Source organism: Aquarana catesbeiana, linkage group LG02, assembly GCF_042186555.1.
Source record: "Aquarana catesbeiana isolate 2022-GZ linkage group LG02, ASM4218655v1, whole genome shotgun sequence".
Lineage (NCBI taxonomy): Eukaryota > Metazoa > Chordata > Amphibia > Anura > Ranidae > Aquarana > Aquarana catesbeiana.
In genome coordinates, this window is record NC_133325.1 from 153,794,861 (window position 1) to 153,813,415 (window position 18,555).

The 18,555-nt window shown below is 39.3% G+C and overlaps 1 protein-coding gene across 1 annotated transcript in view; it reads left to right on the top strand.

The window, feature by feature from the left end:
- The window catches only part of ENDOU (endonuclease, poly(U) specific), a 48,856-nt gene that overhangs the window by 28,875 nt on the left and 1,426 nt on the right, over positions 1 to 18,555 (top strand). Inside the window, exons 8-11 of the mRNA XM_073613647.1 lie at positions 2,287 to 2,486; positions 5,110 to 5,223; positions 8,503 to 8,609; positions 17,334 to 17,476. Coding sequence (XP_073469748.1) covers positions 2,287 to 2,486; positions 5,110 to 5,223; positions 8,503 to 8,609; positions 17,334 to 17,476 — 564 coding nt within the window. The remainder of the gene's footprint in view (positions 1 to 2,286; positions 2,487 to 5,109; positions 5,224 to 8,502; positions 8,610 to 17,333; positions 17,477 to 18,555) is intronic.

Genomic DNA, 18,555 nt, shown 5'->3' on the forward strand with positions numbered 1-18,555 from the left:
AGTATATATCATATAAAACTGCATGCAGGGCATGGGCCAAAGCACTGGGGACAAAAGGGATGTGAAATAATTACATACAGTACTGTAATCTGTAAGATGGTTTATGGTTTTTACAATTTTTTGAATTTGCCGCCAGGCTCCGCCCCGTGCGTCACACTGCTCGCAGGGAACGGAGCCTGGCATGGAGAGGCTTCGGAGGAGGACGGAGCCCGCAGACACTGCGGGGGACATCGCAGGATCCCGGGGACAAGGTAAGTAAAGCCACACCAGGATCCTTGCCGCTTTTTCTACCACTACTTTTCATTTATGCTGGATCTTCAAAATATAAAAAATATCAAATGCAATAAAATAGAGGCGACCCCTGCTGCTGTTTCTAAAACAAGAAAGGTTGCTGCAGCCCAGTGTGGTGATTTATTTATTTATTTATTTTTTAACCCTCTCACCAGTCTGTACTCACTACTGTCCTTGGGTAATTGGTTGCCCCCTTCCAATATCCTTCAGACACTTTGCCCTGTGGTACCAAACTAGATCCTCAGACAAGAGCCCCTTCAGTGAGCTTCAGCAACTCTCAGCAAAGTAGGCCTCAGGGTAGCCCAACTGAGGCCTCGACAACCTGCAGGCACATGGCAGAAAATGTCCAAATTGGGCCCAATTAGCCATTTTCCCTCCCCGGTGTCATGTGACTCGTTAGTGTTACAAGGTCTCAGGTGTGAATGGGTAGCAGGTGTGTTAAATTTGGTGTTATCGCTCTCACTCTCTCATACTGGTCACTGGAAGTTCAACATGGCACCTCATGGTAAAGAACTCTGAGGATCTGAAAAAAAAAATTGTTGCTCTACATAAAGATGCCCTAGGCTATAACAAGATTGCCAAGATCCTGAAACTGAGCTGCAGCACCGTGGACAAGACTATACAGCGGTTTAACAAGACAGGTTCCACTCAGAACAGGCCTTGCTATGGTCGACCAAAGGTATTGAGTGCACGTGCTCAGCGTCATATCCAGAGGTTGTCTTTTGGGAAATAGACATATGAGTGCTGCCAGCATAGCTGCAGAGGTTGAAGGGGTGGGGGGTCAGCCTGTCAGTGCTCAGACCATACTCTGAATACTACATCAAGTTGGTCTGCATGGCTGTTGTCCCAGAAGAAAGGCTTTTTCTAAAGATGATGCACAAGAAAGCCTGCAGTTTGCTGAACACAAGCAGACTAAGGACATGGATTACTGGAACCATGTCCTGTGGTCTCATGAGACCAAGATAAACTTATTTGGTTCAGATGGTGTCAAGCGTGTGTGGCGGCAACCAGGTGAAGAGTACAAAGACAAGTGTGTCTTGCCTACAGTCAAGCATGGTGGTGAAACAGAAGGTGGAGGAGCACAAGGTCTCTAACATCCATCAGTTCCACGATGTTGTCATGGAGGAGTGGAAGAGGACTCAAGTGGCAACCCGTGAAGCTCTGGTGAACTCCATGCCCAAGAGGTTTAAGGCAGTGCTTGAAAATAATAGTGGCCAAACAAAATATTGACACTTTGGGCCCAATTTGGACATTTTCACTTAGGGGTGTACTCACTTTTGTTGCCAGTGGTTTAGACATTAATGGCTGTGTGTTGAGTTATTTTGAGGGGACAGCAAATTTACACGGTTATACAAGCTGTACACTCACGACTTTACATTGTAGCAAAGTGTTATTTCTTCAGTGCTGTCACGTGAAAAGATATAATAAAATATTTACAAAAATGTGACGGTGTACTCACTTTTGTGAGATACTGAAAGTGCAAAGGTAGCTATGGACTAAGACTGATCTAGTAGGGTCTCAGATTACTGGCCATTCTATGTTTTTCAGCTGAATCCATATATGGGAGCCTGGAGAAGAGTGTCCTCCTGCTACTGTGCTGCATTTTGGAGTATCCCATGCCCTTACCTCTCTCCAGTTTACAGTTCTTCAAACAATAAATATTAAAGAGCTATTGGAGCTATTGTGAATGGACTGGAGCTTGTGGGAAGAACCAGCTATTACCAGTGCCCCCTCTGTGTGTAGCACTCTATAAATATTGATAAGACAATAAAATAAATGAAAGGTAACATTTTCCTCCAGACATAGTATCCACACATACTCCAAACTCCAAGTTAAGTCTCATTTGTGGCATTATGGGTACTTAGGAGTAATCAAGTGTGAAAATGAGTGCTTAGAGGATGGGCACTAATCATTATTGCATAAATTTTCCAGCATGTTGGATCTTCGTTCTGTAGCCTCTGGCTGAAAACCTACACTTTCTTTTCTTTTCTGCAGATTGTACCAGTTTGTGAATGAAGAATTGTTTAAAAAACCAACGTATGCTGCATTCCTAAACCTGCTGGACAATTATGACAGGAAGACAGGGATAGATGAAAGCTACAGCCCACAGGAGGTGAAAGAGCAGGAACATTTCTTGCAGGAAGTGATGAAGACAAAACCTTTGAAGGAGCTTTATAAGTTTTTCCACGAGAAAGGTAAGATGCATCACGCAGTTGAAGTGCTACATTGAAGGAAAATGCTAATTGCCTGGCTATCATCATAATGTAACAAATCCACTTCTTTAATCATCAATGACCTGGAAAAGCATGCTGATCAGGAGTTCTGACTTCAGTCTGACTTTATTTATTACCTTATTACCTTGTTCCAAGTCAGTGGCTCTGAATGCATTGTCAGAGGTTGATCAGTGGATAGGTCATACTGAAAGGCAACCAGCAATTTCAAAGCATGGACAGCAATAGTATAGTTTCATTTTTTTCTCATTTCAATAATATAGAAGGCCAAAACTAGTATGGGTTAGAGTAAGGAATGGTTATCCTTGTCAGAGACACAACAGAGGGATTGAATTAAATATAGAAAGTGAAATTCCATATTCCAGAACAAGTGATCCTACTGAAAGATTCCCCCCCCCCCCCTTCTTCCAGTGACAACTGTGAAATGTTGGTTTTTCTGTCACTTTCTGCCCTGGCGATAATGATCAGTAGGATGAATATTGAGGGTGAATATCTCCCCAGCAGGACAAGCACCAGAAAAAAAAACCTCAGCCAGTGTAAGATGCAATGCTGTCTGGGAGTCTGGGAGGAGTGTGAACAAATACCACTGTGCTAAGACAGAGATGATCCAGTCCTCCTGCAGGAGCTGACTGCATGTGGACTGGAGGGATCCTTATCTTAGCCCAGTGGTATTTGTTTATGTTCCTCCCAGACATCTCACACTGGCTGAGGTCATTCAGAAGCTCCTGTTTTATCTTACATTACAGGCTAGTGCATTTTTATAGTTTTTTTTAGTGGTGAGCACTATGGTTTGCTTCTCTTCCTTTTGTGTTTGAAAGGTGGAAATCGTTTGTGGTCAATTTCATCAAGTAATGTGATTGAGAAGCTAGGTCCTCTAATTCAGGGGTCTCAAGCTGGCGGCCCTCCAGCTATTGCAGAACTACAAGTCCCATGAGGCATTGCAAGCCTGACAGTTACAAGCATGACTCCCACAGGCAGAGGCATGATGGGACTTGTAGTTCCACAACAGCTGGAGCCTGGGGCCACAAATTTGAGACCCCAGCTCAAATTGATTGCATAAACAAAGCAGGAGCAGAATGGAGATGTTCTCGTGCTAGCCAAAATTCTAAATTGACCTTCATAGTGAGGGTCGGTTTCTGAGGGTGAGTGATTACCCTTTGGGCCTAGGGTAAGGGGGAGGATTGTGTCCTTTCACTTGGAGCACACTTTCACTGAAGAAGCGTGAGTTTGCACTACAGGGATTTATGTTTTTCACTTGGGATTAGTTATTCTTTTGAACTTCATTTGAATATGTTTTCAACGGTTTATTTGCGTGCAACACATGAGCTGCTTTGGATAACATATAAACTGTTTTGAGTAACATATTAGCTGTTTTTAGATAAATTATTTTTGTCCCTTTTATACACACATTTTTGGCAGATATGACATTATTGCAATATGACATTTGTATAGATCTTTATGTAGCTTTCATAACAGCACATTTATACATATGGTAGGGACATCACGATACACATGATACACATGCTTCTGGTTTGAATCGGTCCTAAACATAGGCGTGCGCACAGGGTGTGCCGAGTGTGCCCAGGCACACCCTAATCACCCCATGCACATTAGTGTTATCGCTCTGTGTAGCAGCAGGAACATGGTAAAGATCTTCCTCTTACCTGCTCTGCCATAAGAAAAGTGTTTATCCTTTTCTCTTTCACTGTGCTGGCAGGGAGATCAATGTGCCGGGTTCATATATATGTAGACACATACACATGCATGTGTGTTTGAGCTTAAGGGTGCACACCCTAATACAATAGGCTGCGCACACCTATGGTCCTAAAGCAGGCTAACCATAAAACTATAGGCTCTATTCATTTGCTATTTTATTACAAGTTTTTTTGCTAGTTCCCTCTACTGTTCTCTAGAAGTTTAACATTGTACACATTGTTGCAAAGACATATGTATTTCCTATGTTTCTCAACTCCATCTAGTGGTCGTATTTCTCTACTGCCTATAATATAAGAACATTCATTCAGAAGAAAAAATAGCCAAAATAGAATGAAATTTTTCCCAATTTACAGAGAACGAATGTACATGCAGAGTTACTGGAACATTGGATATGCAATTTTCTACTAAAGAGACCCCTATGCACAGCCGACAATTCTAGTTACACCATCATGTTTTAATACACAGCAATGCATGTACACAATTTTGCCACAGACAGTCACAGATAGTCACAGACAGCACAAAAAAAATAAATAAATAAATAAACATATAGGGCCAATCAGCACTGTCCAGACAGAGGGTCCGGGGTCCTGTAGCCTCATAAGACAGTCAGAGGAGAATGAAAACGCCTCCTACAAGCTTTAACCAGACACTGATAGAAGTCACAAGACTGCTATATATTGCTGATGAGAAAAAGGTATTTAGCAGTTTATATTTACTAAAATAATTGCATTTCCATGTTCTGTGTACTGTGGGAGACCAGATATAGTGAATGCAGGGTACTGGGTTTAGTAACACTTTAACTATTACAAAAAGTTACATTATCTGCATCAAGCAGTCAAGTGACTGAGAAATTTGATTATCATCCACACAGGCCTATACACTTCAGAAAAGGAGTTTACTGATGACCTGCACAAGATGTGGTTTGGACTTTATTCCAGGTCCTCTGGAGAAGCAGACTCAAGTGGATTTGAGCATGTGTTTGTGGGTGCGTATTGTCATTTATTACAGTTGTGTGACTTCCATCTTAAAAAAATCCCATAGAATATCATCCAATCTAATAGGAAAAGCTTTATAATTATTGTAATATGTATCTAAACACACCTTTTCTATGTCATGTAATTTTGTTTTGTTTGCTAAAAGCCACATGTATTAAAGCAAATCTAAATCTAAAATGAGAAAAGGTAGAGGAGAGATCTGGGGTCTTATAGACCCAAGATGCTTCCATAAAGAGGACCTGTCATGCCTTATTACTATCACAAGGGATGTTTACACTTTTTGTGATAGGCATAAAAGTGATAAAAAATAAAGGGACAGTGTAAACATAAAAACAAAACAAATACTAATAAAAAATAATTTTTAAGCGCCCCCATCCCCTCGTGCTTGAAGCATACGTAGGTTGCGCCCACATATGTAAACAGTGTTCACACCACACCCATGAGGTATCGCTGCAAACATTATAGCGAGAGCCCCTCTGTAACTCTAAACTGTTAACCTGTAAAAATGTTTAAAACGTAGCCTATGGAGATTTTTAAGTACCGTAGTTTGGTGCCATTCCACAAGCGTGTGCAATTTCAGAGCGTGACATATTAGGTATCTATTTACTCAGCTTAACATCATCTTTTATAGTTTACAAAAAAAAAAAAAAAATGGTTATGTATTGTGTTTTTTTGCATTAAAATTAATTAAAGTGAATTTTTCCAAACAATTGCTTTTGAAATATTGGTTTGCAAATACAGTGTGACATAAACAATTGCAACAGCCACCATTTTTTTGGGGGGTTCTGAGTAGTTTTCTAGCAAAAAAGGAAAAAAGATGATATTTACATGTAGGAGAGAAATGTCAGAATTGGCGCGGTAGGAAAGTAGTTAAAGTAAGAGAATTATGAGATAATTATGGAGGCTGCCATTTGCTGCCCTCTTGCTAAAAATGTTAGTTTTGCAGGTATACAATGAGAACTCCCTTATTCCTATTATACTGATTCCCTGGTGTAAGTTCTGAATGTTGCCACTAGATGTCTCACTGTACTACATTTAAATAAAAGCAGAAACTTAATAGCAAGTCTGTGTCTAGAGTGAGAGAATAGATCTGTGCAGGTCATGTCTGACCCAAGATGGGTTCATTTGGATATAGTTAAAATCTACATCTATCAGCTGATCTTGCATGCCAGTCCACTGTACTGGCACACTCTCCCTATACATATGTATTTCATCTGTGTATTTCACTGCTTACCCTGGCCTGGGTTCAGCTTTAAATAAAAAACCTTCTAATTCTTGTTCTCCAATGTATTACATAAAGTAAAGAGCCATACACACTATACAGTTTTATTTAAATTTCTTTCCTTTAGATTTACCAAAACCATGTAGTGCAAGGGTCTGCCTGATTGCAAACCAATTGAAAGTGTTTAGGTTTGAGCTCATATTATATGGTTTTGGTAAATCTAAAGAAAAAATCTGCAGAAAATTGTATAGTGTGTATCCTGCTTTAATCTACTCATGTTCTTCTCCATTAAATAACCTGAGTCTTCAATCACATCGCAAATATTCACATCAGGGATTAATTTTGAGATTATTTGCAAAATGCACCTCAATAATGTTAAAGCCTGAGTTTAGGTAAATAAACATTTAAAAAAAAAAAATCAGCACAAGGGACATTACTGACATTTAATGCAAAGTGTTTCTTGTGCTGCTGTCGGCTGTCATAGTGGATATTCTCTCCCATAAACCGCAGCCATAATATTCTAGTGCAGTGGAGGATAATACTAGTGTTGGACCTGTGACAGGTGCCGACCATGTTCACCCCTTTCGCCCCCACTTCCATTCATAGAAGCTGTACTATAGTTTCCATGAATGAAAAGCGCTCAATAAATGAAGGACGGGTGGATGAATGAAAGGTTTGTCTCCTTTATTCACAGAACGTCTTTCATTCATAAAAGCTATAGTACAGCTTCTATGAATGGAGGAGGGGGCAAAAAGGAAAGGCATAGGCGGCACTCCTATTGAGTGTCTGTCACAGGTCTCTCAGCTCTATTAAGATTGCAGGGCTGGAAGAATACCACTGCGGGTTAAGGTAAGGGAGCAGAGAACTGGATTTTCACTATGACAGCCACTTTGCATTAAATGTAAGCAATGTCTCTTTTGCTGACTTAAAAAAAAATAATGTTTTTACCTAAACTTGGGCTTTAACAGGCCCTTAGACTAACATTCCTAAAAAGTACAATATTTAATGTGTTTGCTAGTGAACACATATTTTGTAGCATGGCTGAGCAATAAAAGTAAACACAAAAGAAAACTCTCCTGCGCTCAGGTGTCCATGATCTGGATATGTGGTGCAGCCGCCTATAGAAGTAATGCCTAGCGTCTTGCAGCCCTCATTTGAACAATGGGTATTCAAGCTAGAAAAAAATCAGAAAAGAAAGAGGGCGCACCAACCTAGTGCATTACCACTGATAAACTTTAATGCAGCATAAAAACAGTAAAAATTATACTCACAAACGAGCTAGTAAAGATAGCTTTCAAAAGGGCGCAAAAGCGCTGTTTCTAAAGATCTGCACCCCAGGACCAGTTGCCGAGAGGATCAGACCGGTGCAAATGGCCGATGGCTTACGCGTTTCGGGGGAGCATCCCTTTCCTCAGAGCCTAAGCGGACAATCCTTCTTACTTCCTCTTGTGTCTTTATCACAAAAAAGTGATAGAGATACTCCCAGTGGGACACAGACAACTTGACTGGGGTTTTAGCCACTCACTATTTTTTCCAAAATAAAAGTTTTTGTTTTGGAAAAAAAAATGAATGTTGAAAATCAATGTTGTTGCTATATAATCCACTTAGGCTCTGAGGAAAGGGGTGCTCCCCCGAAACGCGTAAGCCATCGGCCATTTGCACCAGTCTGATCCTCTCGGCAACTGGTCCTGGGGTGCAGATCTTTAGAAACAGCGCTTTTGCGCCCTTTTGAAAGCTATCTTTACTAGCTCGTTTGTGAGTATAATTTTTACTGTTTTTATGCTGCATTAAAGTTTATCAGTGGTAATGCACTAGGTTGGTGCGCCCTCTTTCTTTTCTGAGCAATAAAAGTCCCATACTATATGTTAGGAAAAACACCTTTCATCTCGAATGAGATCCACAGAGATCAGCTAGCTTTATGAATTCATAAAAAGTTTATAGTTACACCCGAGAATTTCACTAAAGCTCAAGATTTTTCTAAAATGGATCCTTGTTTTAACACTCACTGTTTACACTTTAATAATTTTTTTCTGTGCTGAATCCTTAGGGGAGGTAAAGAAAGGCAAAGTGTCTGGATTCCATAGCTGGATCAGATTTTATCATCTAGAGAAGAAAGGACTCTTGAATTATTTCAGCCACAATTTTGATGGACCGGTAAGTTTCTTCCTATGTGGACAAATCATTTGCAGTCAGTTCTCAGATACTGGACAAAGGCAGCCTTACCTTTTTTCTGATTTGAAGTGTTTTAGTTTGAGTTCTGCTCTGGGTTTAGTCTGTATTGACCATTTTGGAAGGCTGTAGGAAAGCTGGGGTGAGGTGGATTATATAAGACAAATTCATCAGTTGCCCTGAAGAAGAGATGGGTTCTGAGCTCTAGTAAGTTTCATCAGCCCAACAACAGACTGATATAGTAACAAGTGTAAGCGCAACAACTCAGGAGTAATATAAATCCCAATGCGAATCTGCTAATAAGTGAAATGTTCTGTAATAGAACTGTGAATTGTCCGTATAGCATACACAGGCTGATAAAGTCTATGTGGTGGTGCTGGAGGGGGTAAAAAAACATCCAAAGGAAGCAAGCAGGGCTGCCATCATAATGGGATAGAAACCATATGCCAGGGTTACAAAAAAACACAAGTGGAGAGATGCCTCTGGGTGCAGTAGTTTTTTTTTAAAACACAGCTTTAATAACATAATAACATAATAAGATCAACTCATATTTGGATGGAGGTAACAAGCATGGTATTAATATGTCAGGATGATGCTCCCTAGTCCTGGGCCATGTCGTTCCTTGCTGAAAGCAGTGACAGTATATCTTCTGACAGATGTATAAGCCAGCTCCGGAAGGCGGCCTCAGAACGAGGCGTGAAACACAGGGGACAGCTGGCTGCAGGGGGATGATGTCATCAAAGGTGGACGCGTTTCATGAGCGTGCGCACTTTGATGTACTAAAAGTTGCGCTCCTTTCTCAACAGACATCAACATGTCTGTTGAGAAAGGAACGCGACTTGCAGTACATCCAAGTGTGCATGCTTATGAAACTCGTCCACCTTTGATGAGGGATCTCATTGATGTTGCTATAGGTAATCAATGTGGATTATTTGTATTTGCAAAGCAGTGGTATTCCTAAAGTAAATCTAAAGCCAAAACTCATTTTAGTTTTGGATGAAGTGGTGAGGGTTAGAACCCCTGTCAGTTTTTGATCTAATCTGTGTCCCCACTGGGGAGATCCCCCCTCTCTGTCTGTCCTGTTAACCACCATCCACAGGACTGAAAGTGAGGGAAATGTAAAACTTTGAGCTATCAACAGAACAGAAAAATAGAAGAAAACTTCCGATGGGGACACCTGTCCTGGTATCTAAGTAGGTATTTTGCTCACTTTGGAAAGATGTCTTCTTACTTCCTCTTGTGTCTTTATCACAAAAAAGTGATAGAGATACTCCCAGTGGGACACGGACAACTTGACTGGGGTTTTAGCCACTCACTATTTTTTCCAAAATAAAAGTTTTTGTTTTGGAAAAAAAAATGAATTATTGTCATCAATGTTGTTGCTATAATCATAGTTCTTGAAGTATTCTATTTCTGTTACATTATTACTAGCAATGCTAAAAATACATTTAAAGGTTGTCTTCTAATTTTCACAGGCACGTACTCTATACTATGTGTGTAAAGAACAGTTTTCTGCAAAGAAAGTCACATTCATTTTTACTATAAAAAGATAATTTTGAATCAGCTGGGATATTAGATTATCTGCAAAAAAAAAAAAAAAAAAAAAAGGTCCTTTTGAAAAATCAAGCGGTACCCCATGTACACAACACACTGCTTCTAAAGAATTCACAATTTTATTACACTATAACAAAAACCACATTGCATACAATGTCAGTTTAAAAAGGAAAGAAATTGCACCCTGTTGTATTATTAGGGTTGGTTCCCCAAAATAAAGTCTAAATCTTTGACGTCCCAGAAAAGCAGGTGCCAGTAAACATCACATAAGGGAAACATAAACTCCAAAATGTTTAATTCTCTACATGTTTTGCGGACGTAACCACTTCTTCAGGAAGTACGGGAAGAATCGAAATCTTCTAAATGAGAACAGACAATTAACATATCATCACTAACATTATAAATATAACAACCCCTAATAATGTGACAGAGTGGAATTTCTTTCCTTTGTTTTTAATTTGACATTGTATGTAATGTAGTTTTTTTTTTTATATTGTAATAAAATTGTGAATCTTTAAGAAGTAGTATGTCGTGTACAAGGGGTACCAATGTCGGTACCGATAAACCCCCACATTCTATTGTTTTTTTTTGCAAACAAGATGTGGTACCCCTCCTGAGGATAATTTTGGCACTGACCCATTTCCCTTACTACATATACTTTAGGAAATATATACATCAGTTTAAGAGAGAAACTCAATCGTGTTCATTCCTGCTCACCTCCTTACAACTATCTAAATCGTCCATGGTGGAGCAGGTAGAAATTAGACACAGATCTCTTGTTGACAGACTATTTTCATTTTTCCTCCACACCTAAATAATTGTGAATTCTTCCTTCCATTATAAGGCCTCATACACACTGGACGTTTTTGGACATTTTTACAGCTGCTGTTTTTGGCTTCAGACTTTTTTCTATAGTGAATAAACTCCCCAGCATGTTATCCTATGTGTCCATGCACGTATAGGCTGTTATCAACTGTTTTTGGCTGGGGCATTTTTTGGCTGTAAAAAAAACAAAACTAGTGGGTTCTGAGAGGAGTTTTTCTGCTGTAAAAATGCTCTAATGTCAAAAAACGATGATGAACACTGATAAACGCAGCTCACCAGCGTTTAACCTCTTTGATCCATTGGAAAACTTCAATTTATTTTTTTAAAACGCTAAAAAATGCTCATGTGCAAAAACGCTAAAAAACACTAATATACGCTAAAAAACGCTGTTGCAAAAACTTTGAAAAATTTTGAAAAACTCACTGCAAAATAACTGGCATTTTTATAACGTTATTTTAACGTCCGGTGTACGTGAGGCCTAAAAGTTTATTCCCAAGAATAACTTGCTTGCAATAATTCTTGGTCTTTACTTTTACAAAATCTTAAACATAGTTGATTAACATTAACAGCAAACGTTTCCAATGAATACAAGTGAAGAGCAATACTCACAAATATGCTCAATGATGATTAAATAAAGCTAAATATATTCAGTAATTTCCTTTTTTTCTATTTACGTACTGACTGGAGGACCCATACTTCATCACAGTGTGCACCCTCTGATTAAAGAAGTGAACTGGTAAAGATGTCTAAGGGAACCTTGTGTAGTTCCTCGTCAGTTTCTAAACACTTGCTAACTACTTACCAAATGTCAGGAAAATGCTATAGGCATTTGGCATGCAGCTGAATAAACCATTCATCACTGATTATCTAGGTTTAATTATCTAGGTTTAAAAGAAACATGTACCATTCTACAGTGAAGGATGCGATTGCTGACCTCTCCTTCTGAGAATATCGGTTTGCTCTCTGTCATTCTGATCTACTGCATTCACTACTTTTTAAATCACTAACTACTGATAAAGCATGCAGATCAGGAGCTCCGACTCTACTTTCTTGGACTGTATGCTTGTTCTGTGTCAGTATCTCAGAGAATGTAGTAAAACCAAAGATAGCCAAGCAAGTAGCATTATCAGAAAGAGGTCTACAATGGCCGCCCATATGCTTTCCTAAGCGTAGGTCTCCTATAAAGTCAAATGCTACTTTCAATAGAAAGACCCGAGGATCTCCTGCCCTTTTAAAGATTGGCTGTATGGCTAATTAGTAGTTTCTGACAAGCAAGTAGTTCTTTTAACTTCAAGTGGGTCACTTGTCTAACTCTTTGTTTCTTTTCCTGGTGGGTGGCCATACTCCTTCAGGCTCAGTTTACTCTTTCTTCTGGTAGCCGCAGTAGTCTCAGCCTCCTTCAGTCAAGTTTGGTCAATGACAACTAAGCTTGGTGCTGCAACACATGCACACATGCATCTCAGTACCAAGATTTCCACATTTAAAATTTGCAGGTTCCAGCACATGGGAGGAATTTTATCTCCTGCAATAGGTCTTGCAGCACTTAGCTGCCTAGCTGCCAATACTGCATTTAGTAATGCAACTTCACATTGGGAAAGAAATGAGAAAGACATACTTCTCTAACAGGGCTTAATAAAATAATGTCTCTGAATCAATGACTGGTATCACCAAACTACCGGGAGCTCTACATTTAAAAAACAATAAACATGAAACAATACGCACACAACTTGCAGTAGGCAAGACCCTAAAATCTGGCTATACACTAGTAAAATTTCATTTGAAAATGTTCATTTTACGAATATTCGTTCGATCTTCAAATTGTTAGTGGGGTTCAAATCAACATTTGTTTTCCACGACAGTTTGTTTTTAGAAAAAAAAAATGTCAGTCATACTTACCTCCTCTGTGCAGTTGGAGTGTCCCCAATCCTCCTCTTCTGGGGTCCCTCAGCGGCGCTCCGGGCTCCTCCTCATCTCGAGTGCCCCGGTGGAGAGCCGCTCTCCCGTGCAGGTGCGCTCCCATGTCCTGCTGCTGTGTCTATTAACACAGACAGCAGGACTCGGCCCCGCCCCCGGCTCCCGCGTCATTGGATTTGATTGACAGCAGTGGGAGCCAATGGCTGCGCTGCTATCAATCTATCCAATCAGGACGGGGAGCTGGAGCTGGTGTGCTCGTCCCCGTCACTGGAAAGACCAGGTTCAGGTAAGTAAAAGGGGGACTCTGGGGGGCAGCTGCATCACAGGAGGTTTTTCACCTTAATGCATAGAATGCATCAAGGTGAAAAACCTTGAGGGTTTACAACCCCTTTAAGTAAAGAACCCATTGAATAACGGAGTATAGCATATTCATATTAGCCCAAAGATATTGTATCCAGGTAAAACAGGAAATATCACAGGAAAGCCTATGGGCATTTTAGCTTAGGGTATTTTGACAAGTCATAGACCTATATGATATTTTTTAGATGATGGGAAGATCACTACTAGCAAATAGTCACCTGCAAAATTTATAACAGTGAATGTGGTTTTCATATCTGAAAATACATTCATTCCAAAATCAAATTACAAATTTGTTAAAAGCAAATTACATTTTCCGGTACTTTAGAACAAACATTTGTCCAGTCATCGCATGTACAAAGAACTTTCATATGAATGTTCATACAAATATTTGTACGAATGTTTATCCAAAAATGTACGAATGTATAGCCAGATTTACTTCTCCTTGGTTTAATTTAGATATATAAATGACATAAAACAGATTCCGTTTCAGGCATACAAAATGAGGCTTTGGAAGCAATGATGAGATGCTAATGTTCCTTTCAGGAGAGCAGTGTGTCATGCAGTATAACATACTTAGTATTCCCTGTATGACAAGCCATCCCTGAGACCCAGAGAACACCAGCAGAGCAAACACAACAATTAGATTTTGTCCTGAATGGCTGTGATACAATTTAATTATTAGCCGCCAACATATCACCTTGTTGACACTCCAGATATGGTTGTTTGAATGGAAAAATTGAGTTAAATTCAGAGCGTTCATTGTCATAATAGAACTTCAACGGGCCAGATGCAGGGTCTGAGAAGAGGTCACTAACTATGACCCCTACCAAACAGTTATTGTGACCTCTTTGTCAAAGATTTGTCAAAATGACTGATTATTTACTTCTTTTCAAAATGCAAAGTAATAAAACAAAACTGGTTTGGAGGAAACCCATATGCATCATATATGAGTCATATAATGAAATACATTTAAGGCAATATTTGTTAAAAGAAGTCCAATCTAAGTGTATTTGTCTGCATTCATCGTAGTAATTCAGTCATTCGCTCTGCAAATGTATATTATTTATAACATGAATGGCAGCAGGTGGTAAAGGCAAATGGATAAAATGTTATTTTTTCAGGGGTGCTTATGTGTTTGTTGGGAGTTAGCAGGGGTGAACATAGGAATCAAGGGGAATCATTAAAGGGAATATATAGTGGTTTTGTACATATTTAATTTATTATGATTATGATTTAAAATACACTAAGTTAAAGATGAATTCCATGTATGGATATTTTTACATTTTCAGTTTGACCCAATGTAATTATGTACCCTATATGCCATACCTGGCCGATTCCCCTGAAAGCTGGAAATCACTGAAGATCACTGAAGTAGGCATGGCTTCTACAGGCTACATATAGTGATCTAGTGCAGAAAGTGATGTACTTTACATCCCTAGTAATACAGTTCAAACAAACCATTCCAAGTGCCCATCGGATTTTGTAGAGGTACATTAAAAACACAAGATTTTTTTTTTTTTATTATGCATATCAAACAATAAAGATTTACATCAAACAACATTTAAAAACACAAGCTGATTCACTACAGACAGTTTATAATTGTATTTGTAAATCTTGATCAAAGACACTCATGTTGAATTTTCATAAAATGCTAGTAGAATATACAGAATAGAGTGCTTCATAGACTCTACACGTTTTGCGAACATTCACTTCATCAGATGATACTGACATGGTGTCTGCAAGCTAAAAAACACATTTTCAAAATTTAAGAATGCTTGAACACACCCCCTTAAAAAGGGTTTGTGCTACTCCGACTCCTGTAATTTAGTCATAAGACCAATGCTTATAGAACAGCTTTGACATTAGTTTAAAAAATACTGTAACACTTCCAGATGGTGACGGCACCCCAACAGGACAATCAATGAATGGCAGCAAATAATGCACAGATGGAAATAAGAAATATTAGCAGCCCATAACCACACCAAGAGTAGACAAGAAGAAAACCTATGAAGTAATATACAGTGAAAACGCACTAAATAACAAGCATATATTCCAATATTTAGAAAAAAAACTAAAACACTCCCCAAAGGAAAGAAGAAGGAAAAAAATGTGCACCAATGATACCAAAATAAGATATCTCTTTTCCTGGAAGATACATAAGAAACTCTAGCCTGGATTTGCATTATGCCATCATCTCTAATATATGATGACAAAAGAATGGCCCAGTGGTGCAGTGGGTAGCACTTTCGCCTAGTAGTAAGAAGGGTCATTGGTTCGCATCCCAACCACGACACTACCTGCCTGGAGTTTGCATGTTCTCCCTGTGCCTGCGTGGGTTTCCTCCTACACTCCAAAGACATGCTGGTAGGTTAATTGGATCCTGTCTAAATTGTCCCTAGTATGTATGAATGTGAGTTAGGGACCTTAGATTGTAAGCTCCTTGAGGGTAGGGACTGATGTGAATGTACAATATATGTAAAGCGCTGCGTAAATTGACGGCGCTATATAAGTACCTGAAATAAATAAATAAAATAAAATGGCCCTTTGGAATTGGGACTATGTGGGCACTATCCAAGAATCATCAAATACTGATTGGAAATTAAAATTTAAAAAGTAATATTTATTGGTACAAAAGGAGTAAAAACATTGAAGACACAGTAATTGCGGCATAGAAAATATAGCAAAATTGGTATTATTGTATAGAAATATAACAAATGACACCAAAATCGTTTCGAGGATTCTTCTTTAGAGATGTCAAAATTGCTGTCTGCAATATAAGTATAGACATAACTACAAGGAATGTAATATGCATCACATTGATAACCAACTTGCAAGTCATCAACAATAGATAGTAGCATACTGACCATATAAGCCTATACAGAGACATGTAAGTAATGGCGACGCTGCTAACAATAAAAAGAAGTATGCCAATCCTCTCAATCAATCATCCGCCCGGAGGCCATACCATGGAAACCCACCCAAGTGCTGGGCGATTGAGATCTCCCAAAAAGGTGCGTAGGGCTGGGCCAGCGGACCTCTGGTTGGGACTATTGGAAGAGATGGCCATAATAAAGTGAGCTGAAAATGAATATTTAATATATATATATATATATATATATATATATATATATATATATATATATATATATATATATATATTGGTGTTTGCTAGAAATTCTACATAGAGATTGAAATATATATTATTCCACCAATTTAATACTACAAGAGGTATATATAAAAAATTCTTACATCCTGTGGAGGAAAACTCTGTCAGAGTAGCTGTAGATGATAGGTTGATGTGCATTCCACTGGATGCACGGTGTTTCTATATAGGAATAATATGTCTTGCAGGGAAGGATCTGCAGGACTGAATACAGGCATAATAGTAAAAGGAAAGGTCCAGAAAGAACCACCTGCACCCAGTAATGTCTCAATCACATACTATATTCACAGTGAGGCTTAGATGTTGTTCAGCTTCGCTGTGGGGGAGTGAGATGGACACACCGCCCATCGGGACGGGCTGGAAGTCGGGCAACCAATGGTACAGGAGAGACCTGGCCAGAAGACAGTATAGCATGCGATCTGTTGGTACAGGATCGCAGCTGCATGGATGGATGAGGCATGCAACAAAATTCCCTTGAAGATGAGCAGATTTTTAAATGGGATCCAGTAACTATAAAAAGTTAGTGCAAAGGTGAATGAATAGATACTAAATACTAAGTACAAAAAGTGAGTAAGTTAAAATGTAAGAAAGTGAATCCAGACAATCTAAGAAAGTGAACTGCTTCTACAGAGAGCTCCACTAGCTTCATGACAAACAGGCTTTGGCATTGAAGAACAGAAAACTCAAATACTGGAAATGTGACTTGATTTGGTGATGGCTTGATAATGGTAATGGTGATGTGGATGAATATTGTAGGCAAACTCTGTTTAAAATGGCTTAAACAACAGCAAACGATTCAGCTTGGTCTCTGTTTATTTGCTGCATCATAAATATAGCCCTCCGTTTATAAAAGAGATCTTAAATATATTTAACATATTTTCATTTTTTTCTAGTGGACAAGCTATCCAGATGTGCTGGGTAAGCAGTTTCATTGGGATGGTTTCTTAAAAGAGGTTGGCTCGCAGTTCATTGGATCAAGCCCTGAATTTGACTTTGCAATGTATACCTTATGCTTCATTTCTCGTCCTGGTAAAAAGTAAGTCTAACAATATGTTCATTTTCCTTCTATATAATTTACCTAGTTCAGTTTGCCTCTGTTGCCATCCATGAGTAGATACATAAAAATACATTACATTCAAAACAAGTATTTAAAATATTTCTAATAATCACCATCAGTTTTGAGACCAAGGTCTTCTGGCAGCTGAAGTGAGGATGCCAAAGTGCTCTCTCCCTCTCAAGCTCTTTAATTCAGCATTACAAAAAAAACACAAATTTAAAATATGGATACAAAGAGTTAAATATGCTAAGGTAAGGGGATGGAGCAGTTACTGTAATTAAAAGAATTGTGGTCAACTACAAATATTATTCTGTCACCTGTATACCTGTCAAAATGATAGCTTAATTCTGAGGATTGCACAGGGAGAACACAGCTCTTCCTGTGTAGTTTTCAGAGCTCTATGACATCCGGGTGATGGACGCTGTTTATCAGAAGTACACTGAGCTCCTAATACAGAGCAGCCATCTTGAAAGGAGAGCAAAATCCTGCTGGTCATACAGGGAGAGCCCCAGTTTCTCTGTGTAAAGGATTGAGCTGCTAGTTTGACAGGTCAGTCTTGCACAGTGCAGGAGGTGGTCATGTGATACAGAGACAGTAGAGGCTCCCGTCTAAGTTGTGCCCTCCCCTGCAGTATGGCACCCAAGGTGTGTGTCTCTTCTTCCTCTGCTTAGGCCCAGTCTTGATGACCATCTAGGAACAAATGTTCTCCAACAAGGTGCAAAAGCCACTGCAACTAACAGTTGCTATTTCTCCAAGTTTCCAATGTCATTATGTCATCACTTCCTCCCTTGCCTGTGCTCCTGGGAAATGTTATTCATCATTTTCCAAGAGTCAGTGGGCAGTACTGTGAGCAAAAATCGCGTTATTTCCCGACAGGAAATTACGCGACTTAAGGCGGTTGCCATAACAATGGGGCACGACCTTCCTCCGTCGCCGCCTGTTGTTATGGCAACTTTCTAAACAATCGGCGCTATGGCCGCTGGAGCATCGCGCATGCATCGGTAATCCAGGAAGAGATTGCGATTGGGCTTCACATGCCCACAATCATCATGGCAATG